The 27,892-nt window shown below is 39.8% G+C and overlaps 1 protein-coding gene across 2 annotated transcripts in view; it reads left to right on the forward strand.

Moving 5' to 3' along the window:
* The first annotated feature begins 6,109 nt into the window (after window positions 1–6,109).
* Window positions 6,110–27,892, forward strand: part of Ndst3 (N-deacetylase and N-sulfotransferase 3) — a 161,410-nt gene continuing 139,627 nt past the window's right edge. Inside the window, exons 1-2 of one of the 2 annotated variants that reach the window (XR_003710383.1) lie at window positions 6,110–6,254; window positions 21,317–22,454. Coding sequence is in view for 1 of the 2 variants with exons in the window: in XM_028760430.1 (XP_028616263.1) it covers window positions 21,474–22,454 (981 nt within the window). In the remaining variant the exon portion in view is untranslated. Of the gene's footprint in view, window positions 6,255–6,878; window positions 6,926–21,316; window positions 22,455–27,892 lie in introns of those variants that run through there. The other variant, XM_028760430.1, reaches the window with a different exon arrangement.

Genomic DNA, 27,892 nt, shown 5'->3' on the forward strand with positions numbered 1-27,892 from the left:
AGGGGTAAGCCTTCGTTCCTGACAGCTAGGACACCTACTGGTGTTGGAGGAATGTGAAGGCTGTCTGTGCTTCCTCACTGTGGATCCGATATGACCGCCCTGACACTCCTTCTCACACGAAGGATTGTATCTTGAACTGTGAGCTAAAATAAATTGTTTCTCCTCTAAATTTTTGTTGTTGTTTGTTTGCTTGTTTGTTTGCCAATGTGTTTTATCATAGCTACGCAAAAGTGACTAAGACAAAAGGGAAACACATTTTTAATTTTCATACAGACCTCTAACTTACCTTTGGTTGGGGATTTGGAGCAAAAAGCCGCAAGTCTGAGAAGATTGGATCTTAATTCCTAACATATAAGGAGTCTCAATTTTTGCCTCTACTTCCCTGCAATCTAACAACTTTCACATTTCTATTGTGAAAGCGCAGCTTCAAGTTTAATTCACACAGTTACTTGAATATTTATTATTTTTTCTTCAATCTCTTGAAATCCAGTGATCAGATATAACGGAGAAACATCACAGTGAGGTGATAGTGAACGTACTCTGTGGTCTTTACAAAGCCCGTTTTCAGACAAAATGAGAAAGAAATCATCCATTTTATTCCCACAATGTCTCTCGTTGTACTGCGTGGCATGAGGCCAAGCTATAAAACGATGTTTTAATGTGGCAAAGTACATGAAAGAAACACCTTAATGATGTTTGGTCCTGCCTGAATATTAAGAGACGGCTTTGAAGACTCACACAATAAGGTCCACAATCTGATGATTGCTTGTATTTTCCCATTAAGATGCAGCAAATTTTATTTGAAAGTTTTATGCTAGGCCTGCCTATAGATAGGGACATTTCTGCCGCCAAGTTGTCATCACCCAAAGCTTACAATTGATGACACAGCTTATGATCAGACATAAAATTGTAAATTAGTCCCGCATGGGAAAAGCTATTTCTGAGGACAACACATTCACAAATTGAAATGGAATTATACAAAATAATATGGAGAGGGTATTTATTTAGCTAAGAAAAGGTATTTAAAAAATCCAGGTAGGATAATATAAGGTGATTTCCTTCAAGGACAGGATAAAATATGACCTATAAAACTAAGCAATTTCTTTTTTTCCTTGTTGTGGATTAAATGACCTTTAATGTACAAGGGACAGAAAACACAGAACAAGCCTGTGATGGAGGAATCTCTCTGAAGTGAAAGAAAGCTTCTGTTTGCCAGTTTCCAGATATTACTACATTAAAGAAAGGCTTTTCCTAACTGATTATATGGAAACCAATGAAAAGTACCAGGTTTGTTGTATATTTATTGAAATTAAGGAATAATCTGAAAACTTTGTGAACTAAGTTGCTTATATAGACATACAGACCTATTCTTGAAAATATGTAAAAATTAAATAAAAACAACATTTCCTCAAAAATTCTCTAAGTCTGTGTTTCTTCAATTGTGGATGGCTGTACCTGAGCACTTGTTGAAATGCAGATTCTTGTTCCCCACGTGGCTCTGAATACAAAACACTAGGGATAGAGAACAGAGTCCTGAACCAGATTCCCTTGAGAAGATGATACCACTAAGGCTGGAGCCACATCCCCAACCCTACCAGTGAGCTATAAACTGTTGTTTCTTAAAATAAGACATTTGGTTGCATGTGGGTTTTTTTCTGGCAAGTCAAACCTCATTCAATTTCCCCACCTACAGATTAGCCTGTCTATAGATACAGTCATTGCTGCTCAGACTGAGAGAGGGAGAAATAGCATCAACCAAGGATAAGTCCCCTAGCTGGTTACCCAATACAAAGTGAACAGCCCAGAAATCATATACAACAACAAAAATAGACAAAGCAGATTGGTACAAATAGGTGTTTGGAATAATAATAACCAAACAAAAACAACAACAAAAAAGGTCATCAAGGTGAGAGGGAGTGGAGGGTACACGGGAGCAAGAAACAGGAACAGTGTTGTAATTATATTTTAATTTAAAAATATATTTTTAAAAGGACCTTAATGCAACCTACTCCACCTTGTTCATTTATCAAAGGTGCTATCCATCGGGACACTGATGGGTGGTGGCACAGTAGCTACATAACACCCTGACACCCATGCATGTCCCTCAGTCAATTGTTTTGCGGAGATGTTTTATTTGGGTCTATTTTCAAATAACTATCTTTTGAGACAATAAAGAAAGCTGGACTCTTCTTCCTTGGGCTGAGTTAGAAGTTACTAGCTAAAAGATAATTTCTATTAAGTCCTCACCCCCTTATCTTAAGCATATCGACAGAGTCATTACTACAAGTCTTAGCTGATGATTTTAAAGACGATTGTAATACACTTATTAGCTGTTTCAGATAAAAAATAATGTGTCCTCTGTATATCTGATTTTTAATCTTGTCATAGTGGAATAATGCATGAGTTTAATTTAAACATTGAAAAATTGAAGAGAACTCTGAAAATTGAAATAAGTTTCTCAAAATCCTTTTATAATCAGAACCCTCCGTGTAGAAGCATTCAGAGGAGGAACAAGATCCCATCACAGGTTGTAATTTTAATTTATATAAGACATGTTATTAAATCTCTACATCACCATGAGTTAGTACTACCAGACGCCTTCTGTCAGAGTGGCTAAATAGAGGATTAATTATTTCAATGTACAAAACTACATTCTTTTGTTCTTTTTGTTTTTTTCTTAATCATTTCTGTAAAATTTTAATTTATAGCCCTCTCTCTCTCTCTCTCTCTTTCTCTCTCTCTCTCTCTCTCTCTCTCTCTCTCTCTCTCTCTTTTTCTCCCTCTCTCTCTCTGATAAACAAAATTTTATACAATCTGGGCCAGGACTTCTTGGAGTTTTGTTCTCTTCTACTTTTGAGGTCCTCAAAATTTTTATAAATAGTCAAAATTCAAAGACCAAAGGTAGTTATGAAAAGTGTGCTATATCCCAGAGATCACGACTAATGTGGCTCGGTTATCACATTAAACCTATTGAAGAAACTAATTTGGAGATGAATACATTTCAGGTGCTTCCCAGCATGAAGCACCTTGACAAGGCTGGGCACGGGTTCATTGTTGCCTATAGTGAACAGCATAAGACACTGGAGTATCCAAGACACTAGAGTATCCATCCAGGAGAGAGAATATTATTTCCTGGCCCATCATCCCGACATAAGGGAAATAAAATAGAAAAAGAGAGCTAACGTTGTCACTCAAGTCTATGTTCCCTCTTTATCTCTCTGCCGGGTGAATAGCTCGGGGATGGAAGGGCATACATACACACACACATATGTACATACACACAGATGTAAACTTCTACAATGGAGCTATGAGGCTGGGACTTATCTTGGGAGGAGACAGTGTACCTTTCAGCCATCTGCATGTGCAAATGATTGGCTGGGAGCAGCAGCACTAAGTAAAAGCAGTCACACTCTTAAAAGCATCCAGGAAGCTGGGTGTGCCTCTGTTTCTCTCTAACAAGAAAAGTTTTAAAAGACACTCTTAACTACTGTATTCTATACAAGAGGTCCTCTGTGGGCTTTAATCCCTTTTGTGCAGAGAAGATAGGAAAAGAAAGACGAATAGTGAAGCCCAGTTCCAAACCCAGTTCCAAAATACATGGTGAACCATTCGGAGGTGCATGGATTTGTGAGTCTTGTCCATTCGCTGAAGTCTTGTATTGCCTGCCCTGTGGCAATACATTATAAACAACTGGAAGGCAGAAAACCGCACCTGCTTTTCGTGTTTATTTATTCAGCATTAGTGTATTCCCAGAGCCACTTAGTTGATGTTCAATACTTTTCTACATGTATTTATTTTTTAATTGAAAATGGATTTTTTTTCATACAATATGTTCTAGTTATGGTTCTCCTCCCCCTACACCTCCTAGTTCCTACTCCCCATCCCCACTCCCATTTGGGTCCACACCCTTTCTGTCTCTCTTTTAAAAACTAATGGGTGCCTAAACAAATAATAAAATAAGATAAAACAAAAGAAAATTGGAATAGGACAAAACAATCAAACAAAAATAAAGAGCTAAAGAAAAAGTACAAGAAGCATATATAGGTGCAGAGATACACGATTTCACACAAAATCTGAAGCCTATGTCTATGCAAGAAAAAAATTTTAAAAGTCTAACACTAAGAGTCAAACATGCTGTTGATTGGTTTTCTATTGGCATCTACTGCTGGACATGGGGCTTGCTCTTAAGAATGGTCCCCAGTGAGACTCCCCTGGAGAAAACTAAGTTTTTATTTGCAAGTGGCTATCAACTGGAGATAGCTTCTGGGTTAGGAATGAGAATGTTTGTGTCCATTTCTCTTCTCATCTCTGTGTCTCCATCTGGTGCAGACCTGTGCAGAGACTATATGCAAGCTGCCCCCGTCTCCATGAGTTCCTGTGTGTGCCAGTCCTGATGTGTCTAGAAAACCTTGGTTCCTTGGTGTCATTCATACCTTCTGGCTTAAAGACGTAGATTATATGCCCAGGCGTGGAAGTCAGAGGATAACTTGTAGAAGTTGGTTCTCTCCTCCCAACAAGTAGGACTGTTCAGACTAAACCTAGGTTCTCTGGCTTGCTGGCAAGCCTCTTCGCTCTTGAGCCCGCTCCCATCTGGAAGTTTTAGGTAGCTGGACAGATGCTTTGGAGTCAGGTCAGGCTCTCTGGAGCAAGCATATCGAAACAAATGTGGTGTTCTGCACCATTCTTGGAAGACACGGACTCCCAAGAGAGACTCCAACTATAAATAAATGAATAAATAAATATTATTAAGCCAAGGAATTTTGCCAGCAGCTCCAGAAGAGCAATTATATCCCGCATTTCTCTACACTCTACGCAATGGAGTAAGAAAAAGATACAATCATCCCTATTCAAAAAGAAGAGAGAGAGAAAGAAGGAAAGAAAGAAAGAAAGAAAGAAAGAAAGAAAGAAAGGAAGAAAGGAAGAAAGGAAGGAAGGAAGGAAGGAAGGAAGGAAGGAAGGAAGGAAGCAAACCAGGCTAGGAATGTGTATAGCTAATAATAATAACACATAAAAAAAGAAAAAAAGAAAGAAAGGGAAACCAAATTCCAGCTAACTCAAGTATCTGCTGAATGGTGCGCGCTCGCTGTTTGCATCCAACGGTCTTCCTAAAATCATTAAGCAACGCGAAGTGTTTGATATCTCCATCATTTTTGTCTCTTTCACTTCTTGTTGCTAGAAAATATAACCAGAGCTGTCTTAAGCCAAGAGTCTGTGTATGGATTGGAGTATGAAAACTCATGGAGGTGAGAGGTGCTTCGGTATTAACTGGGTTCAGAGTGCGCACCAATGAGCGTGTAGGTTTAGCTGTACTCCAACACCTTAATTTGCTCCCCGAACAGTAGTGCTGTCTTCAGTTCTCACTTGACAATGAGGATCCAAAAGCACCTCTGATCAGAACCCCAAATACGACCGTCCACTTGCCTAAGCAGGGCCCCAATGGATCCAGAAATGTCATCTTTTGAGTCTGAATGACTAAACTTGATCACATTCTAATCCTAACTACCAAGAGAACACCAGCACTGCCTTTAGGCAGTGACCCATATTACTTAAAGCAAGTGGGACATGGCGCCTTGTGAGGTGCTGACTGATCGTCTAAGTATTGATTGTGTCCACAGAAAATGCTCTTTACATGGTACAATCGGTGGGCTGTCCCCGACTCAAACTGCTCTCTCCCTTGGTGCAGCCTATGGTGTACTGGAAGGTTCTTTCCATTTGGGCTTTTACCCACCCTCACCTTGAATCTGAAATACCTTTTCATCTGCCTTTGGCCTTGCACTGGTCTTCCAGGATGGAGGAACTGGCCTTAGAGGACTAACAAGCAGAGGAAAGCCAGTGAGCTGCCCTACCCAGTGCGGGGCATCAGCACCTGTGGTGCAGCTCGGCACCTCCCTGACTCCCTCCTGCAGCAACCGGGGCTGTCGGGAATCAGGTCCCAGCGAACGCCTCCTCCCGCTCCAGCGAGTGCGCGCGGGCAGCGGGCACCCTGGAGACTGCGTGCGGGCGTGGGACGAGCGCCGGTCCAAGAGCGCGCGCAGGAGCCGGGCTGTCCCGCCCCGCCTAGCCCCGCCTAGCCCCGCCCCGCCCCGCCCTGAGCTCCTGGACCACTCGCCCTGCCAGCCCCGCCCGCCCCGCGCGCCCAGCCCACTCGGCTCCAGAGCGGATGCTGGGGGAGGCGGCTGCAGCCGTGGCTGCGCAGCGGGAGCGCAGAGAAGCCAAGGACCGGGAGGCAGGATGCCGGCGCTCCACAGCCCGAGGTAATCACTAGGTTGGAGGGCAGGTCCTCATTTGACCCAACCCTAGATAGTTGAAATACGGACTCCAGAGATGGCAGAGACACTATCCCAAGTTTCTAGCGACTGGAAACGAAGGGTCTTGAGGTCTACACTCGTTGAATTTATATATGCAGCCTCTCCTTTCCTGTTTGAAATACGTTGATTTAAACAATGCAGAGACAAACCCCCGAGTCACTATGGGTTTGTAAATATAATCCTGAAAGTTTTTTTTTCATAATGTGTTTCTTTGCTTACGAGTATTTATTAACCTGTTAACTCGGGCTAATAGGAAATCAGCATTTAAAATATTCTTTGAGGAACACCGGCAAGTTTCGATGGTGCCTTCAGACATCTGGCATTTGTCAGCTTAGTTAGCATCTGTCTTCCCTGAAGTGGTCCCCGCGCTGGTCCCTTGGAGATGGGTCTTGCATGTGCCTCTCTTGCCCTCTAGTGCCTCGCCAGCTTGGTAGCAGTCTGATGGCTAATATTAATAAGATGATGTTACATAAGATGAGGGTACTGGCTAGCGCTGCCCTCACTGCCACTTGGAAAGGCAGAAAGCCCAACCGAAGGCTGCAGATAGTCTTCTTTTGATATTGTCTGTCCACTGAAACTTTCCCCGCATTTTCCAACTCTCTGAACTTTAATTCCAGGTAAGTACATCTGTTTATTTATACTTTGTATTGCCAGTTCACTCCGGGGGGCTTTCAATAAGAGATAACTTTGTTTTTATCCCATCAAGAATTGCTGCCCTCAAGAAATGCCTAATTTTATTAATTACGATAAGTTAGCCAATAAAGTATTTCCTTATTTAAGGATTAAAGTTTTTTTTTAGATTATAGAATTGAGGAGGTGACCCTCTGAGTTGGTTAAGATGTATGTATGCTAACAAATTCGTTGTGCAGTTCCAGCATGGTTAACCAACCGTATGTCTTTCTGCTGATTTGACTTTTGGAAATAATGTTAAAGATTCAAAATCTAATCACGAGTCTATCATGTAGTAATGCTTAACAGAGCTTCATAGTTGATGCAGTTAGTGTCTCAAACCATCATTTAAGATGATATTATAAAAACATTAAGTATAAATTAAATAATTGGCCTGACTATCGAATAAAGAAGCTTTAAATGAAAAGAAAGTAGATGTATTTTTCCATTTAGTATAGCTGCTTTGGGGAGCAAACAGGGGGAACCTAAGTTACGTTCTCAGGAGCATGGTCTGATCACTTCCCAACTAGTTATACCAATAAACATATAAGCTTGAAGCATATTTAATACTTGTGTTTTTATAAACACATTAGGATATAGTAACATCTATAGTTTGTAAGAGCATTGAAGAAAATAGCATAAACCGATGAGGTTCTGGTGTTAGGCTAAGGCTTGAGTTAAAATAGGGAATCAGAGAAGGAACTCAGGTCCATTCCTTTTCTTCTCATCCTTGGAAAATATCATATAATAAAGTGTAAAACAATGCTGTTTGTGGGAGAAGAAGATGAGAGGAAAGAGCAGGCTTGAAAAGATTTCTTTTTCTTCAGCCGTAATTTCCTGTCAGCTTTGTATTGGAGGAGGTTTCAAATAAAAATAAAAATGTGAAAGAGCTGATTTTTAGACTCCTGAGGATAGCCATGCCTTGCACTGACCTAGGATTCCTCCTGCCTTCTCTGCTTAGCATTGGATCTGTACTCCTTAAGGCTGCCTTTGTCCTCTCTGGGATACTGATGCTAAAGCAGAAGGCTTAGCTCTTCCTAGAAGTAAATGCTATTTGCAAACTAGGCACTTGAGTTGATAATTTTCTTCACAGTCTTTCTCAGCTTACTAACATGCTTGAGCTCAAGTGAGATTTGTATCTCTTTGTAGGGAATGTTATTACAGTTTGGTTTGGTTCAGGTCTAGTATATCTTCTCTTGGAATAAATCTTCTTAAGGAAAATATTATGTCTGAAAGTTCCAGCAAATAGGAGATTTACTTTTTTGTTGTAATTGGGAGATTCCATAAGAAACAATCCTTCCTCTGAAGCTACCCCTCTATGGAGAAGCTCTTGGGAGCTGCAATTGCAGTGACTGGCTTCATCTCAAAACTTTAAAACCACAAAGAGATCATAATTGTCTTATTTTGATTTAGAGTCCTTTGTCATAGATGAAATTTCACCTAATCTTTGACGATTGTGGCCAGCTTCTAAACTGAAAAGTATATTTGCTAAGGTTATTTACAAAAAGAAACTTCTTAAATATGTATGTTTATGGTTTGTCTGTACTCTGATAACAAAGAAATAGAATTGAGGATTGCTACACTATTCCCAGCTGCTCAGCAACTAGACAGCAATGGTGCTTTCTCCTTTCCCCAGAATGTGGTCATCAGAGAAAAGCAAGACACAGACCTGTGAAAGCCATCCCAGATGAAAGGTGTTACTGGGCCACAATAATATCAGCTGTGATATAAAAATCATTAATGTGAACCACACTCAAAAATTATTGTATGATTTAAGTTCCTCTTACCATTGTAGGAGAGAATTAAGCTATAGAGTTTGTCTTTTTAGTAAAAGCCTATACAAATGAACCACATGGTTATAGAGAACATTTTATACTTTTTAAAATGGTATTTTTATTTTATTTGTATAAGTATTTTTACCTGCATGTATGTATTTGCACAGTGTTCATCCCTTGTGCTTGTGAAGGTCAGAAGAGGGCATCAGATCACCTGGAACTGGAGCTAACATACGATTGTGAGCCACCATGTGGGTGCTAGGAACTAAACTTCGATCCTCTGAAAGAGCAGCAAGTGCTCTTAACCTCTGAGCCATCTTTCCAACCTTGGTTTATACTTTGATCTGGTTCTAAATATCTTGATCAGTTTCATTTAAGTTATATGACTAGAAAAATTTTAGCCCTATTATGATTAATGCTCATAACATACAAAAAAATCACATTTCTTAAGTCACTGAGTGCTCTGACTACTGTGTACTTGTGCTAAACCAGGGTTTAAACATCCAGCCTCACAGACCTCAGCTACAACCATTCATTGTCTCAGTTATGGCATTCATTTTAAGTATTGCCAAGTTTTAATCCTTTTGTTTGATTACAATACATGTAAAGTTCTAAGTAGCTTGGATTCCAGGACTGGCTCTGCCATGACAAAGTGCCCAGAAGGCCATCGCTAGGTCTAGGATGGATTTTGTCACCCTTGTAATGATCTCAGAACCCTTTCCCTGGTCATTTGTCCAGAATTTTAGAAATCTCTATGAAAAAGCCATCAGAGAATAACACGTAACTTGTTGCAGAGTTATTTTCTAGAGCTGTCAAGCAGTTAAAATAACAGTTAATAGTCATTTACCTTATACCATCTCTATTCACACACTTCACATATAAAAACTCATTAAACTCATTTCACCTAGGTATATTCCCATGTCAAATGAGGAAATTAAGTCACTAAGAGATTAGCTATGTAAGGACACCCCTGGCTAGCGTTGGAGCTGGAATTCAGTTCGAATCTGCCTTCAAATTCACACAGCAATAACCACTGCTCTATTCTGCCAATATCTCTGCCATCAAATGTATATGTTTGATATGCCTTGTGCTATAATGTAAACAATCTGGGTACTTTCCCACCCATTCATACTATTCTACCCTAGCATAGGAAATAAGGTGTTAATAAGTTATCATTCAGAAGGTTATTTGCTAAGCATAGATTCTATGCCAGACATAAAGCAGTACCCAGGACAATTAAATGTAACACGCTCTTTAATGAAGTATGAACAGTCAAGTTTACTTGCTACTCTAACTTCCTGGGTATTACTTATTCTAAAAGACGCCCACAGAAAAAGCAGAGACATTAATCTGACTTCCTGTGGATGAATGACTAGGCTAGAGCCATGGGACCAACACCTATACCCTGGTCAGACTTCCCTATCATCTTCTCTAGTCTTCAGTTACCTACTTTGAATTCCTTTTCCCTCTGCAGATTGACTGTCTTTCCCCTTCTGGCTTATGAAATCTTCCTAAAACATAGCCCACGGTCATACAGACAACTATGTGATACAGTTGAACCATATCGTGTGGGGAAGTCACAGGTAACACTTTCTGGTTCTCAGAGATGTTATGAACAGATTAAACACTTAATGCTGAATTGTGCGTACCATTAGGCACATATTCTAGCTCAGCCTACAACATAATAGGCAGGCGTTCTGACACTTCAGCCTTACAGACAGACACAACAGTCAACAAACAACAATGGAATATTTTTCTGCTCTGCCTTGCTAGATGATATAATACTGAAGGAAATGGACTAACTACAATCTTCCCTTCATGGCTTCTAAATACAAAATGGAACATTACAGTAGTCGTTTACTTTTCAATTTACTATGCCAAGCTAATGACCCCACCGGCATCTTTTCTCCCATCCATTTTAAGCTCCCTGTTCCAGAGACAGAGTGTGTTCTCAGTAGTGCTTTACAGAAATCAGTTTCCTGTATGCCTACCACAGCAGGGTTCAATTAACATGACACAATTTCACACATTCTTTCCTAGAGAAAAGAATGTTCTTTGTAAATTTTTAATACTGCTAAATTACTTTTAGCATAGTCAAGGAAATATTTGAAGGCTCCAAATGCATTTTTCAACACTTGTATATAATGGATTTGAGAAAGACGAATGTTCAGACTCCCATGTCTTTCATCTGGTTTGATGATGATGGGTGTCAATGGAAAAGAGAAGAGCTTACTTTAGCAAACTGGTTCTTCTTGCAGATAGGACCTTTGTATGACCTTGCAAATTGTATATGTACAGGTCCTCCATGTATGTGTGGAATGGCTTGTGACTCCAAAAGTAACTGCCCCTTTACTTTTTCTTCATAAAAAGATAATTAGATAATAGCTAATATTTTCTTAGTGGGATCTTTTAAAAAAAACCAAATGTATCCAAAAAGACTCTAGCTACACGAAAACTCTGCAGCATTTCAGAATGTGAAAAATAGACTCCAAGTAAGAGCCAGTGAGAGTCACATTCTGTCCATCCTGATTTATGGCTCTGGTCAAGATGGTCACTGCTGCTCAATGTTTATATTATTGACCTGACTGTTTGAGGCCAGTGTGATTGATGGTTTGACTTGAGTTTGTCCTAGTTTGTGAATGAGCTGCTATTTATAAAATTGAGTATGGGCCCCCTTTCACAGATTGAACAAGCATTCAATGGGTTATTCTTCTATTAAGAACTGCTTTTGTAGTCACAGAGAACAAAGAAAACCCTGCAAGTACTCACAGATGCTTCTACATCTATAGAGAAACATTACACAGAAGATCACCAGACTTGAAAACATAGGATGTACCACAGAATAGGTGCAGTGCTATAGGAAGATGTTGTCAGTAGGGAGGCATTGAGGACCCAAGATTGACAGTTAACCTCTTTGAGCAGAGACATTTATACTTAGAATTAAGATACAGCAGATGAAATGGAGAAAAAGGTTGTAGACATAGGTAATACCACATACAAAGACACAAAGACAAGGAGATGGTCTCTTTGGGATAGTGAGAGAAAATCCATTTTACTGGAATAGCCACACCATCTGATTGGATGATATAGGTTGGAGTAGGATGCTAACCATGAAGGGACTTGTGGTCATGTGTAGGAATTTAAATTTTAATTAGTAAGTTTTATGCAGCTTCTGATAAAACTCTAGCTCTAACCCAAGTTCTTCCTTAGTGCCAAATCAAAGAAAGGTAGTGGGGACTGTTAACGTCTGTGCTGGGTTCTATGTGTAATGGTTTCATGCTTAATGACTTCATATGTAATGTCTCATGGATGAGGAGAGATGTGCCTGAATGGGGTGAATTTGGGGAAATGGAATTGGGAAGATATGGATTCGTTTATATACACAGGATGAATGACTGTCAGGCATGAACCAGTAGTACTACGTAGAGATAAAGAACATTTCAGGCTGCTGTGAAGCAACCTGGTATTTTAAAGGGAAACTTACAAGTGTGTGCTTATGGGGAAGAGAGAAAGGAGGATGCTGTAAGGGGAGAGAAGCTCCTTACAACAGGAAGTAAACTATACTAAATTGTTTCATGATGCCCCTTAAATTGACCAGATTCACTAGGACCCCCTCTCTCTCAAGAGTATATAAATAATAAAGACTTCAGAGAGTCACTCTCAGAGAAGATAAGCTTCAGAGAATTCTTTTAAACAAACACAGACCCTTGGAAGAAGCAGAGACCAGGAAAACTGCCTAGAAAAACAAACAAACAAAAAACAAAACAAAAACAAACAAACAAACAAACCAAAGATGAGCTGAGCTTCCTGGAAGAGTCTTGGACAAATTGAGCCACCTAGAGTGGACGGACACTCTACAACCTGCTGAGCTGACTTCTGGTTGTGCAGTGTGGTCCAGATGGCTGGTCTTGCTGATCTGTTACATACGTTAGGGTGGGCTTGGGTAATGCAGCTACCTTTGAGCCATTGCTGCTCCTGTAAGTAACTCCTCACCCATATTCCTGTAAGTAAACCAGTGAAATCCATTGGTTCACCAAGCAGAACTTGGATGGTATATTCTGTGTCATCAGTTTCCTATCTAGGGTGAGTAGACATTTGTTCGTGTCTCCCCAGGAAAAGACATCATACAACATAGAGGATCACAAAATCAATATTGAAAGAGTTGAGTCTGCTTTCAAATAGCTCCATTTGAGCCAACTGGCTACAGAGTTGATGTGCCTTGATGTTGCTATTTTATCAAATTTCTAGATGGTTTGAAGAACTTAAACATATGGATGTCTGGGATTCACATAAGCATTTGGAATTTATGGGAGAGTAGATGATAATAAAAACCATGGAGTTTGTGAGTCATGGAAGGAAAGACAGAGAGGATATGAAGAAGCCATGGATCTGGTATTGGGATGCCTCTGATGGAACCTCCTCCTCCTTTGCTTGGAAGCCATTGAGACTCTCTAGGGGTTGTCATGTGTCCACCACACAACTCCACTCAAGGCGAAATTATACATACACACACACACACACACACACACACACACACACACACACACATATACACACACAACACACCCTTTGCAGTTGCTCAGTGTACTTTCATTGCCAGGCATTTTTCTCATGGTTAATTTCTATAACAATCTCTGTAATAATTAAAACAGGATGGTTTTGTTTATTCCTTCTCTGTGAGTCAGATGCTATTCTAAGAGAGTTTAATGATTTATACTGCAGCTTCTTAACTCATTGGTGATGATGTCATATGGGACTGAGGAAACAGAACTTGGGGTTGTGAAAAATTCAAAAGTAGTAAGAGGTTTATAAATGTCCAGTGACCACAGGTTAGCTCATAGTCAAACATGTGATAAAGCTGAGATGTATCTGGTGGTGCTAGCCCAGGCTGTATCCTGAAGCTTCAGTGCAACCTTGGTCCTAAACAAGCAGCAAGCAGTAGCAGCAGGCAGTACAGGCAGGGTCCATAGTAACAAAGCTTGCTGGAAACGCATCAGTTCATGTTTGAGAGCCTACATACAATGTTTAACTATAGAAAACAGACTAAATATTTTTCTGCTGCTACTCCTTAGCATGTAACTATAACTTAATATTTCTTTGTATTTTATAATGTTGGATTTTTAAAATTACTGTTTGAGTCACTGACTTGAGCTTCATGAAAAAAAGTTGTTAAATTAATTTTCGCTTAAGAATAGAACATAATTTCCAACAATTTCTGAAATAGCTTTAAACATACCTCTGCTATTTTGTTGCTATGTGTTTATGCAAAGCAGTGTTCTCAGCATTGATGATCATAAAATCAGAGTATTAATTCACACTGAAAGGCTGAAGATGCTGTACATCCTGCAGCATCAAGTATTCAGCAGTGCTTAATTCTTTGTAAATAAATAAATGAGTGCATCCATCTCATTAGTATACAAATTTCCTTTGATCTTTAACAAATGATAAAATTATAAATGTCTGTATACTTTTTATATATCACAGAAGTGTTTTAAATTACTTTATGTTTTGTTAGCAATAAATATTGGATTTGTATATCTACTTCATATACCCATATGCCCAGGGTCACATAATATGTCTTAAATGAGAAAAGGTTATGAGAGAAAAAGTTTAAAAAGTCTTGTTTAATGCCATCACCATTTCAAAACCCTAGGTATTAAGTGCCTGGGAGAGGTATAGCTCACTGCCTCACTAGCCACAGTAGCTGAGGGTTGTAATCAGTCTAGATGTGTGGTACATATACACAAGGGAATTTTATCCAGCTGTTAAGGAAAAAATGAAAATTTCAGGAAACTAAACAAAAATGGAAACCATCGTGTGAAGTAATAGAACATCCAAAGCTGAGAAAGACAGAGAGTGTATGTTCTCTCTCGAATGTAGGTTCTAAGATCTCATAAGTATTTATGTGGATGGAGGTCAGAGGAAGTGTGAGTTGTCAGAAACCAGAACTACCCATGAGATTGAAGAAAACGAGGCTTTAAGGGAAGACAATAGAACAAAAGTAGGAGACACATTGGGGACAAAAGAGTACAGCAGGAAACGGGTGGATAAGGGGGAGGGCTGGAGCATCATAATCAAGTTAAATGAAATAAAGGTGAAAGTACCATATGAAAACTTGTTGTAAGTTAATTCAAAAATTAACATGAAAGACTGAAAGCAAACTCTAGGATATAGCAATCATGATATCTCTGATGCCATGTGAGGGAGCTGCATCTAAATAGTGTCTCCCTCATGTTCACTTCCTACGTGCCTCCAGCAAGGGAGGAAGGTAATGTTGCTATAGTCTCTTTGGTGCAGTCTGTCAGTCATCTTGTACTAGCTGGGACATCTCCAGCCAGTTTCTCAGTGTCTAGGGAGTCAGCACAAGATCTGCACAGGCCAATTGCTCTTAATGCCTGTGAGGCTATTGGTCCTTCAGTGTAGCCTGTGGGAGATCCTGTAAAACTGCTATCTTTCCTGGACCTGTGTTTACTCACAATGCTACCTACGTGGTTCATTTCTTCAAACTTAATACCTGTGTTTTTATGTAATTCATCCTTTCCTCATGCTAAAATGACTGGGAAGCCATAAATTCTGCAGTGCTGATGGAGACCCCAACATGCTGGGTCTCATTAGCATAGAGCCCCTGAATAGGAAATGCCTATAATTTTGTAAATGTATTTGTTAAGAGCAGTTCAAAATTACAGCATCATTGTATAAAGTGTTTACCTGTTGGTCTTGATTTTTAAGAAGTTTTCTGTGAAAAACTATTGAGAGATAACAAGAACCCTTTGCCCTTGGGAATGTCAGCCTATTGTGGAACAGGCACACTGAGCAAATAGTTTTACTAACAATATTTTAGCAAGATTCACAATGAAGGTTCAAGTGGGGATGATCTTACCTAAAGAGGAAAAGGATAAAGATGGAGTTTTACTGAGGAACTGGGTTTATGTAGCTTGTTGAGATGGCTGTCTTGAGAAAACTACTTTATACAGCAGTTACTCTGCCTGCCTGCCTGCCTGCCTGCCTGCCTGCCTGCCTGCTTGTCTCTGAAATGAATACTTTTTCGGATTGTCTAAGCTATGTGCTTACAGACACCTCCAGCTTTTAATTCTCAACTCTGCTGTGCCTCGACCCCAACCATAACTTCTGCTTTCCTCTTTAGAGTTTCAGTTCCATTCTCCCTGATAGCCACTGTAACCTGGACTCATAGTTGCTTCCCATGGAATCACTGCCAGCAGCTCTTAGCTAGCTTGATCCTGACTCTCTAAATATCTTTACTCTGTACTATTTAGCATAGATTGTCTTTTCACTATTGTATATCCATTGTCTAAGTTAGGATTTTATTGCTGTGGAGAGACACCATGGCCATAACAACTCTTATAAAAGAAAACATTTATTTGGGGCTGGCTTATAGTTCAGAGGTCTAGTCCATTGTATCATTGTGGTAGAAAATATGGGGGTGTTCAGCAGACATGGTACTGGGGAGGTAGCTGAGAGTTCTACATCTGCATCCACAGGCAGCAGGGAGAAAGAGTGACACTAGATCTGGCTTGAGCTTCTGAGATCCCTAGCCCACCTCTAGTGACACACTCTAACAGGGTCACACTTGCTAATAGTGCACCCCTATACCCTCTGGGGGTCATTTTTATCCAAATCATCACAGACTGCCACACTAATTGCTTGTGCACCCTGTTTTGGATGACTTTCTGTTCAAATATGTCTAATTCTATTTCCTAGTTGAAAGACATTCATTAATCAGCTGTAGCTTTCAAGCTAAGTTGTATTTCCAATTTTATCGAAGCATGTTGTGCCATGTAATTAGTTTATTCTTGCTCTTGAACAACTACATTATCATCATTGGATTTCTTAGCCTAGACATAGATTTTCCTGACATGACCTCCCCATCCTCAGACTGATACCCTCACCCCTGTACTGGATGTGGCTCTTGGGAACTGTCACTGACTTTCCCACCTCTTATTAATATGGCACAGTGTTGGCTGTTTCCTATCATAACTCATAACTTACCATGCCTGACATGGTATTAGTTATTGTTTCACAGGTCTTGTCATCGAAGCCATCTTTATAGATCTGTGAATAGTTTCTAATTTCAGTTCTCTGCTGTCTTCAGCAATAACTACAGCACTAATCTCAAATTCGTTTTTCAGTAATTACCTCATGGCTGATTGCAGAGCGATTTCTGGGTGGGCTTTTTTTTGTGGGTGAAGATTTATATCTACCATGCATTATTATGTTGGATTTCTCACACTCCTGCTAGGGTGTTATGCTTACATTTGCTCCACATTCAATAAAGCATGAATCTAACAATTTTTAGCAACTATAATCATTAGTAGTCATGGGTAACCTTAAAAGATACATTATGGCATTAGCATAAAGTAAAAGTGTCTAATAAACCTACAGCATAATGAGCCATTGAATTCAATAAATTCTACCAACAGCCAGTGAGTGTATTCTGTGCTGGGCACAGGGGTGCAATGATAGATAAATGAAGCTTTAACTCTCCTTTTTTAGAGCTTCATCCCAACGAGAAGGATGATTTACAACAAAGTTTTAATTATTATGGTAGGAAACAAAAGGGAGAGGACTTTTTCATGAACATGTGTTAACTACTGGGCCTTCGCCAAGTTTGAAAAATCTGAAAATTTGACAAGAGAATTGTGTGGCCAAGTTAGTTTCCAGAGCTTCGCTGTCCTAGGGGTGCCGCATCCACGACTGACTTGGAAATTGAGTCTTTGCCTTTGCTCACATCATGTCCTGAAAGAGGCGGGAAACCATAGTTCAGTTTTCACAAATAGAAGAAGATTGGGGACAGGAAGAAGCTCTTTATGAGTCTATAGTGAGACTTAAGTTGGCCATGAGCAAATGAAGGTTTATTTTTAGATTTTCATAGAAGATTTTCATTGTAAGCTAGTTAATGCTTACAATCTCAGCAGTGGAGAGACCAAGGCAGGAGGATTTAGAATTCTAGAGTTCCAGAACAACCTGGCCACACATTGAGATCCTGTTTTTAAAAAAATAATAAAAATGGTTTATAGAAAGCAAGAGAACTGTTATGTGTCCATGTTAAACTAATTCCTGCCTTTATAAATATATGATAGGATAACTTTTGATATCTGAAGAAAATTTGGAGAAACTTATGGAAAAGGAATGACTTGGGCATTCTATATCTACTAAATTCAGGGAAACAGGGCCCTGTTGTCTGGCTTCAGGACTTGTCAGTCCCTGTCATTGGCATAAGCAGTGTGTACTCAGTTGTCTTTTGAATACTTTTATTTTACTTTTCTACTTTTCATTCCTTGCTTCTACCCAATAATGTGCATACTCATATCATTCTTTTTTTATTTACTTTTTATTAAATATTTTATTTACATTTCAGATGTTATCTCCTTTCCTCATTTCTCCCCCACCCAGAAGCAAACTATCCCATCCCCCCTCTCCTGCTTCTATGAGGATGTGCCCTACCCACTCCCAACTCCCCACCCTCGAATTCCCCCACACTAGGGCATCCAGCCTTCACAGGACCAAGGACCTCCTCTCCCACCTATGCCTGACAATACCATCCTCCCCCACATATACACCTGGGACCATGGATCCCTCCCTATGTGCTCCCAGGCTGGTGGTTTAGACCCTGGGAGCTCTGGTTGGTTGGTATTGTTGCTCTCCCCATGGGGCTGCAAACCCTTTCAGCTCCTTCAGTCTTCTCTCTCACTCCTCCATTGGGAACCCCAAGATCAGCTCAATGGTTAGCTGTGAGCATCTGCCTCTGAATATGTCAGACTCTGGCAGGCCTCTAAGGACACAGCTATATCAGGCTCCTGTCAGCATGCACTTGCTGGCATCCATATCAGCATCTGCCTTTGGTGACTGCACATGGGATGGATACCCAGGTGGAACAGTCTCCAGATGACCCATCCCTTCAGTTTCTGTCCCACACTTTGTCTCCATATTTGCTCCCATGAGTATTTTTGTTACTCCTTCTAAGAAGGATCGAAGCACCCACACTTTGTTCTTCTTTCTTCATGAGCTTCATGTGGTCTGTGAGTTGTATCTTGGATGTTGCGAGCTTTTGGGCTAATATCCACTTATCAGTGAGTGCATACCATGTGTGTTCTTTTGTGATTGGGTTACCTCACTCAGGATGATATTTTCTAGTTCCATCCATTTGCCTAAGAATTTCATGAATTCATTGTTTTTAATAGCTGAGTAATACTCCATTGTGTAAATGTACTACATTTTCTGTATCCATTCCTCTGTTGAAGGACAACTGGGTTCTTTCCAGCTTCTGGCTATTATAAATAAGGCTGCTATGAGCATAGTGGAGCATGTGTCATTGTTATATGTTGGAGCATCTTCTGGGTGTGTGCCCAGGAGTGGTATAGCTGGGTCCTCAGGTAATGCTATGTCCAATTTTCTGAGGAACTGCCAGACTGATTTCCAGAGTGGCTGTACCAGCTTGCAATCCCACCAACAATAGAGGAGTGGTCCTCTTTCTCCACATCCTCGCCAGCATCTGCTACCACTTGAGGTTTTATCTTAGCCATTCTGACTGGTGTGAAGTGGAATCTCAGGGTTGTTTTGATTTGCATTTCCCTGATGACTAAGGATGCTGAACATTTCTTTAGGTGCTTCTCAGCCATTCAAGTTTCCTCAGCTGAGAATTTTTTGTTTAGCTCTGTACCCCATTTTTAATAGGGTTATTTGGTTGTTGGGAGTCTAATTTCTTGAGTTCTTTGTATATATTGGATATCATCCCTCTATTGGATGTAGGGTTGGTGATGATCTTTTCCCAATCTGTTGGTTGCCGTTTTGTCCTATTGACAGTGTCCTTTGCCTTACAGAAGCTTTGCAATTTTATGAAGTCCCATTTGTCAGTTTTTGATCTTAGAGAGTAAGCCATTGGTGTTCTGTTCAGGAACTTTTCCCCTGTGCCCAAGTATTCGAGGTTCTTCCCCGCCTTCTCTTCTATTAATTTAAGTGTATTGTATCATTTTCTAAAACCCTATGTTCAGCTTCTGCCCAAGTCTTCTCCTCCGGGTATTTTGCAGACTCCACCCCCACTTACCATGGTCTCTTTCCTTTCTCATCCTGTCACAGCCATTCACCTCTAATCCACAATCACATGTCAGCACTATAGGCACTGTCTCCTCCTCAGATTTTAGAAGCTTTTTAAAATGCTTAATACTTCGAACCAGTATATTTTAAATAGGAAGATAGTTACCCCATAAATATTTGAATAAATGACACTGTTGCCTTAAGTATCTGGGTAATAAACTGCAATGTGTAATTTATAGGATAAACATCAAAAATATCTTGTGCTTACACTCCAAAACATGTTATTAATAAAGATCTATATCTTCATATATAATAAACATATTTTATTCAAATTCTGATTTTCTGCTTATTTCATAAATAAATATTACAGAATTTTAACCCTCTGATTTATCCTGGCTTCATCATTCTATCTGAAAATTGCAAGATGAAAATATTGCAATTAAGAAACACAGGGCCAGCCCTAAATGCACTGTAGCCATCAAATTCAGGATTTCCCACCATGGCTGGACCCATGGCCATCTGTAAGTCCACCATGAAAACAATGACAAGACTTCCCTTAAATTTTTTCATTCCCCATGAAGTGCCAGGACCTCAAGACCCTACCAAACATGTGCTCTACAAACACCTATTTTTCCCTGTTTATTTTTCAAAGTGAAAGAATTTTCAGAGGTTGATAAGACTTAAAACTATTGGGGCACAAAGCATCACAACTGTTTTGGTTACATTTGTATCGTATGTTTATAATACTCTTGATGTAATTACTGGGGTCAGAAAGCAGAAACCGATCTCACTGAAGCAACTGAGCAGGCTGCTGTGGTGCGCATACTTGCTGCAGGCTCAATCACTCCAGACCCGAAGGAGCCTAGGAAGCTTTTCACTCCTCTGTATACGGATTAAATGGAGTCATTTCTCCATATAATTGTTAAAGTATTTTAAAGCTGTATTCTAAAATAATCGACTGCATTGTGGGTCATCTTTGCATGTAGAAAGGATTTTTCTAATGAAAGCAACTACTGTAGGATAATTTCTCGAATGAATTTTCGAGGTACAGTGACAAATTTCAGTACATTAAGAAATTTGTGGAAAAGAAAAAGACCACGGTCCTAGTTTTGGCAATTAATGAGATATGTCCACACTTTGTAAACCCTCGGGGGATGTAACTCAACATGTGCTGTTTGAGCATACACTGCCAGACATGTGTCTGCATGACAGGAGCTTACATATCAGCTACTGACAGAACTTGATGCAAAGCTTGGTGAATTCAGGTCCTTGTCATTCCAATCTCTTGTTCTGTTAGGGACAGTGACTCTGTATTGAGTGGAGCCCTCTCTGTCATTCCTTCCCTCACATGTCCTCCTCTACAACTCTAAGAAGAAAGCCAGGGTTTCTAGTGTAACTTACACCAACTGATCAACTAATGATCTTTCATGGAAGGCAGCCACCACAATAAAAACTCATTCATTTTGACGCCAGAGACATCTTATACTCTGCCCTATTTTCTCTATTTTTCAGACTGTGTTTCCTGTGAGTCCAGATGTGTGATCCAGATGTGCTGCAATGGTGACATAAACTGTTGACTGAGACTAGGAGCGTGCCTAAAACTCCATCCCTCCTCCTATTTTTTTTTTAATGGTGCTTCTATTGGAATAGTTAACGAAGTGCATCCACCATGAGTTTTATCATGAAACCTCACAGACACTTTCAAAGAACACTGATTCTGCTTGCCACATTTTGTATGGTAAGCATCATTATTTCTGCTTACTACCTGTACAGCGGCTACAAACAGGAAAGCGAAGTCTCCGGGCGGGCTTCGGAAGTGGACTGTGGTGATCTCCAGCACATACCATCCAGGCTGATGGAGGTGAGGAGGACAATGATTTCTGATGCTTCGAGGACAGACCCCACAGTCCTGGTGTTTGTGGAGAGCCAGTACTCATCCCTTGGCCAAGACATCATTATGATGCTAGAATCCATCCGGTTCCATTATCACACTGAAATCGCTCCTGGAAAAGGAGATCTCCCGGCGCTAACAGACAATGTGAAAGGCAAATATGTTCTCATTATATATGAGAATATTCTAAAGTATATAAACATGGACTCTTGGAATAGAAGCCTCTTAGATAAATACTGTATAGAGTATGGTGTGGGTATCATTGGATTCCACAAAACCAGTGAGAAAAACTTACAGAGCTTTCAGTTCAGGGGCTTCCCCTTTTCCATAAGTGGAAACCTGGCAGTAAAAGATTGCTGTATTAATCCTCACTCCCCACTCCTTCACGTGACCAAGTCCTCCAAGCTGGACAGAGGTTCTTTACCTGGAACTGACTGGACAGTTTTTCAGATTAACCACTCCACCTACCAGCCAGTAATATTTGCCAAAGTTAAGACGCCAGAGAACCTGTCTCCTCCCGTCTCTAAACAAGCATTTTATGCCACTATCATACATGACCTGGGGCTTCATGACGGGATCCAGCGAGTTCTTTTTGGCAACAACTTGAACTTTTGGCTGCACAAGCTCATCTTCATAGATGCCATCTCCTTCTTGTCGGGGAAGAGGCTGACACTGTCCTTGGACAGGTACATCCTTGTGGACATTGACGACATATTTGTGGGGAAGGAAGGCACGAGGATGAACACCAATGATGTGAAGGTAAGGCCCTGTTATCTTAGAGTTGCTCAGTTGACTGCATCCCTGAGATAAGAACATTCTTGTCTTCTGTAGGACAGAGTTCTCCCAGACATGGTACTTCTGTTTGACTGAGAGAATCTGGGAGAAACTAGGGTAACTGGTTACTCTCCTCATACATCACCTAAGTTTCTAATACACATCTATCTGAATCAGGGGAAAAATGACAATTGTACTAAAATGTCAAGTGCAGTGAGATACAGATCTATGTGTATTTATGACAGCAAAATAGAAGTCATTTGTGCTTAGTTGCTTTCTAAAAACTATTCTCTTAGACAACAAAGACCTCCATTAAAATATGAAGTCTGCGAAGTTTCAGAAATTTCAGATCACAAGGAACAAATTCAGATATTTTTGAAAGTCTAGCATGAGATTAATTTTACTAGCCATGGAAAACCATGACCTGACCACAGAGGTGGGTTTGTTCACACGGAAACATAAGGTCTTACCTTCTCTGTTGAAAATGTCTGGCACTCATGTGATGCTACCATAACATGCTAAATATAAATCGCATCCACTTCTCACTGTGTAAAACTACTTCCATTCAAAACAAGGAATATTTAGTGTTACATAGACAACTAATTATTTAACAAAAAGAAAGACAAAATTGAAATTATCTGCATTCATGTTATTTTTCCATTTAAAAACAGTACTCTATCTTTGTTACTTTGTTACTTTGTTATGTTGATTTCTCATGAAAAAGAGAGACATTGGATAAATAGTTTTTATTCTTTACAGCTTTAGCTTTCTGATAGAATATCTAGAACTAAAGCAGTTATCAGAGAATTTATTTTGGGGAGATATCTCAGTAGGCAAATGCAAATGACCTGAGTCCCATACCCTAGACCTTCCTGGTGGCAGAAAAGACCCAGGTCCTGAAAGTATACCTATGACTTCCATACAAGTGCACATTCAGACATAAGAACAATGTAATAATATATAGAATTTTGTATAAAAAGATCATCTAGACAATTGCATCACTTTTAGACCACTAAGTTTCTAACAAATAATATTTGTTACACATTTATTTATTAAATATTATGTCTTTAATATTAAATATTTATCACAACATTTAAGAAAAGTATCAATGCCAGAGGGAATGCTCAATACTATAGGAGAGTATGAAAACTGAGAAAGAAGACACTTCCATATTAATAGGTGTGGTTTGCTAATTAGTTAATTATGTTCATTAGATTGTGTTTAAATGCACATTGAAGATTTTGCAATTTACTTTTGAAAGTATAGATAAGTTAAAACCAAACTGGTTGATTAAGCATGTATCGTTACATATTTAGAGACTAAAACAGTATTTAATTCTTCATTTTCCATTTCCAACTACTGTGATAAAAATATAATTAATATACATATGATATAAAACTTTTTAAAACTTCCAAAACTACACTATTAATGCATTTTTAAAGTGTGCCAAGTAAACTTCTGTGTTCCGGTGCAACCGTCTATGCCACCTAACATCAGAACAAAGTGCTTTTTGATCTGGCATGGTGGTGTTTGCCTATGACCACAACACTACAGAAAATGGGGCAACAAGATCACAAGTCAGAGGCCAGCCTGGGCTATCCAGGCATACTGTGTCTCAAAAAAAACTAGCACCTCTTTTCTTTATAGGTTAACTTGCATTTTAGGGACACTGGATATATTAAAAAGAAATGTAGCATGTATACTTTATGGTTTCATCATAGTTACGGGGGACTACAGTTGCTAAACTCCCTAAATGTTTTGTGTGGGTTTTTTTGTTTTTGTTTTTTGGTTGTTTGGTTGGTTGGTTTGGTTTGGTTTGTTTTTTGAGGGGATTTGGTTATGGAAACAGAGTTCATCATTACTTTACTGTATACTTGCATACACATTTCACAGAACACAGTACAATTCCTTATGGCTGAAAGAAAAGAACTTTAACATACACCCTTCACAGAACACAGTACAATGTGCATGCCTGTGTGTTACTCTCTGTGCTAATAACTGGAAGACTGTTTCATTTAGTGTTCCCATGTACAGTTAGCTTTAAATATCTTAGGCAGTAAATGTGTGTTTTTAAGAAGGCAGCAAGAACAGAATGTGTTGTACAATAGAGTTTGTGTGACTACATCTTCAAACTGCATGTAGTAAGCTCTACTTTGGAATTGCTTTATTTTGGTATGTGACCTACATGATTTTAAAAACATGTTTTAGACTATTGAGTTTTCAACTGCTTCTAAACTGCATATGTTTCAAAAGGCTAACTCTTTGCAGATAGTCACACAAAGTACGTAAGTGTTCACTCATTTATTCGTATATTAGCTACTGTTCTTGTAGCTGTGGCAAAGTGTCCAACAGAAGCACTTCAAGTAAGGAAAGAAAAGATAATTTTGCCTCACAGTGTGAGAGTCAAGTTCATCACAGGATGGTGTGACATCAGGACTAAGGGAGCAGGTCACAGTCTATCCACACTCAGGAAGTGGAGAAACCTGAACGCTGGTGATCAGATAGCATGATCCTTGTTATTTCGTCTTGGATAGTTTATGGAATGGTGCGTTCACATTTAGAGTCCTCCATCTCAGTGACTCCGATCTAGAGCCTTTCTCACAGACATTCCCAGAGCTTTGTCTCATAGGTAAGTCTAGATGTTGTCAAGTTGAAAATCAGTATTAACCATGATGATAATTCTGTATGCAGATTCTTTTAGGTTTTAGACATGTACAAGGTTAGGCACTTTGGAAGAGTGTCTATCTGTACAGCACTTTGTATGTTCCTAACACTTCAAATACCAGACATACAAATACAGTGATAAAGTTGATGGAGCAGGGTTGAGGGGATAAGTAGTATCTCAGTCAGGGTTCCTATTGCTATGAGGAAACACCATTGCCAAAAGCAATTTGGGAAGAAAGGGGCTTGTTTCATCCTATAGCTTGTAGTCTTCCATCCAGACAAGTCCCAGCAGGCACCTGAAAGCAGGAACTGATGCAGAGGCCATGAAAGCATGCTGTTTACTGGCTTGTTCCTAATGGCTTGCTCAGCCTGTTTTCTTATAGAACCTAGAACCACCCTCTGCCCAGGAGTGACACTACCCCTAATAGACTGAGCCCTCCAATATCAATCACCAGCTGAGAAAATGTATTACAGATTTGCCTACAGGCCAATATTTCTCTTCCTAGATAACTCTAACTTCTGTCAAGTTGGCAATCAACTAGCCAAGACAAGCAGATAGAGTGCTTGCAATATGATAAGGGGAAGTAGTCCATATGGTCTTGTGTAAAACTTGCTGTGGAAAGCACAATGGTTAAACGCCATTCCCCAGAAACTAATAAGTGTTCAGGAAAAGCTAGAAGGCAAAGCTAGAACAATTGTCCGTGGCATTAATTCAAACAAAGATGGAAATTTCCTGAAACTAGGAGATGGGAATGAGAGCGGAGATGTGAGAGTTAATTTAAAAATTCTCCAGGAGATGCCAAACGACATAGTGATTGGTTAAATGGAGATGAAAAATTACAATCAGGAATGGCATTTGAGTTTTTATCACTGGTAAGCAGCTGTAGGAACGAGCAACAAGATGGAGTAAGAGGATGGTAGAAGGAGCCACTCCAGGTCATGATGGAGACTTCAACTCCATGGAAGTCCATCATCTATGTTGCTTCGTGAAGCTGTTAACATCCATTCTGATGGTAGGTTAAAGGCAGGTATCTGATGCTAAGTAATACTTTAAATTTGCTAAAATGTTCTTAGAACTGCATATAAGTATTTCGATGAACACACATTCTCCACTTGAGACATAACTATTAGTTCAACTTTACTATGTTGCTGCTGTTTGGTTATTTTTTTTGTTTGGTTGGTTGTTTTATGTTGCTTGTGTTGTGGGAGGTGGTATGCATTTGCATGTACCTGTGTGAGCCTCTGTGTGTGTGTGTGTGTGTGTGTGTGTGTGTGTGTGTGTGTGTGTGTGTACTGGCTTATACATGCAAATTTGGAAACCAAAATTCTATTCTAGTTGTCTTCATCTTTCCACCTTATTTTCTGAGACATGGTCTTTCATTGAACTGGAGCTGGCCATTACAGTTAGATCAGCACTTTACCCCCCGAGTGGCATCCCCAGTCCTACTTGCTGTGGATTTTAGATCTATTTTTGTGCCATTTTGATTTCTTGAGGAGAGAATGGAAAGGTTGATGTTGGCAGAGAATGTTTGTTTAACTCTCCAGCACTAAAGGGGGGATTACACGTATTTCATTGCTCTTCTTACAGCTATTACATCATGTATTTTGAAAATCAAATGCATCTCTTGTCATATCTCAAGATAGCAGTTTATCATTCTGTAACTATTGTTTTTCAGATTCTGTGATGTTATTTGCCTTGACGTTTGTTGCCTAACCATAATCACTGAGCTGACCTTCTTCTGGTTTCTACTTAGAAACATAGAGTAGGATACATTGTGTCTTGTTCTCAGCTTCCTTTGTGTGTTTCCTGTGGCTGCTGAGTCCCTCTTGCTCTAGATGTCAACACACTGTTGCTCAAACCCAGATGCAAGACATCTTTATTTCACTACCACCAAAGCTTGCTTGGGTTAGCCAGTAATCTGCTGTTTTCTTTTCTAACTAACCATTCTCCTTTTCAAAAAAAAAAAAAGTGTACTCTTCTAGCCTCATCTCATTTTAACTTTTTAATTATAATTTTTTATTAATTATCTCACTTGCTTACATTTCAAATGTTGTCCCCCTTCCTGATCTCTCCTCCCCACCATCCCACCCTATACCCTCTCCTCTTCACCCTTGAGAGGGTGTTCCCTCACCTACCCAACAACTCCCACCTCACCCCTCTAGCATCCCCCTTCTCTGGGGTGTCAAGCCTTCACAGGACCAAGTGCATACCCTCCCACTGAGGCAAGACAAGGCAATCCCCTGCTACATATATAGTGGGAGGCATGGATCACCCATAAATACTTTTTGGTTGATGCTTAGTCCCTGGGAGTTCTGAAGGGTTGGGTTACTTGATATTGTTGTTCTTCCTATGGGGTTGCAATCCCTTTCAGCTCCTTCAGTCCTTCCCCTAACTCTTCCATTCGGGTCGGGGGTTAATTCCAATGATTGGCTGTGAGTATCTGCATCTGTCTCAGTCAGGTGCTGGTAGAGCCTCTTATAGGATAGCCATGGCAGGCTCCTGCCTGTAGGCACAACTTGGCATCAGCAACAATGTCTATTATTGGGGTTTGACCCCTGGTATGAGATAGATCCCAAGGTGGGATGGTGTCTGGATGGTCTTTCCTTCAGTCTGTACTCCATTTTTTTTTTTTTTTTACTGTATTTCCTTTAGACAGGAACAATTCTGGGTCAAAAATTTCGAGATGAATAGGTGGCCCCATCCCTCAACTGGGGACCATGTCTATCAAACTGGGGAAGATCTCTTCAGATTCCAACTC

Source organism: Grammomys surdaster, unplaced genomic scaffold, assembly GCF_004785775.1.
Source record: "Grammomys surdaster isolate TR1022 unplaced genomic scaffold, NIH_TR_1.0 126531, whole genome shotgun sequence".
In the NCBI taxonomy this organism is placed as follows: domain Eukaryota; kingdom Metazoa; phylum Chordata; class Mammalia; order Rodentia; family Muridae; genus Grammomys; species Grammomys surdaster.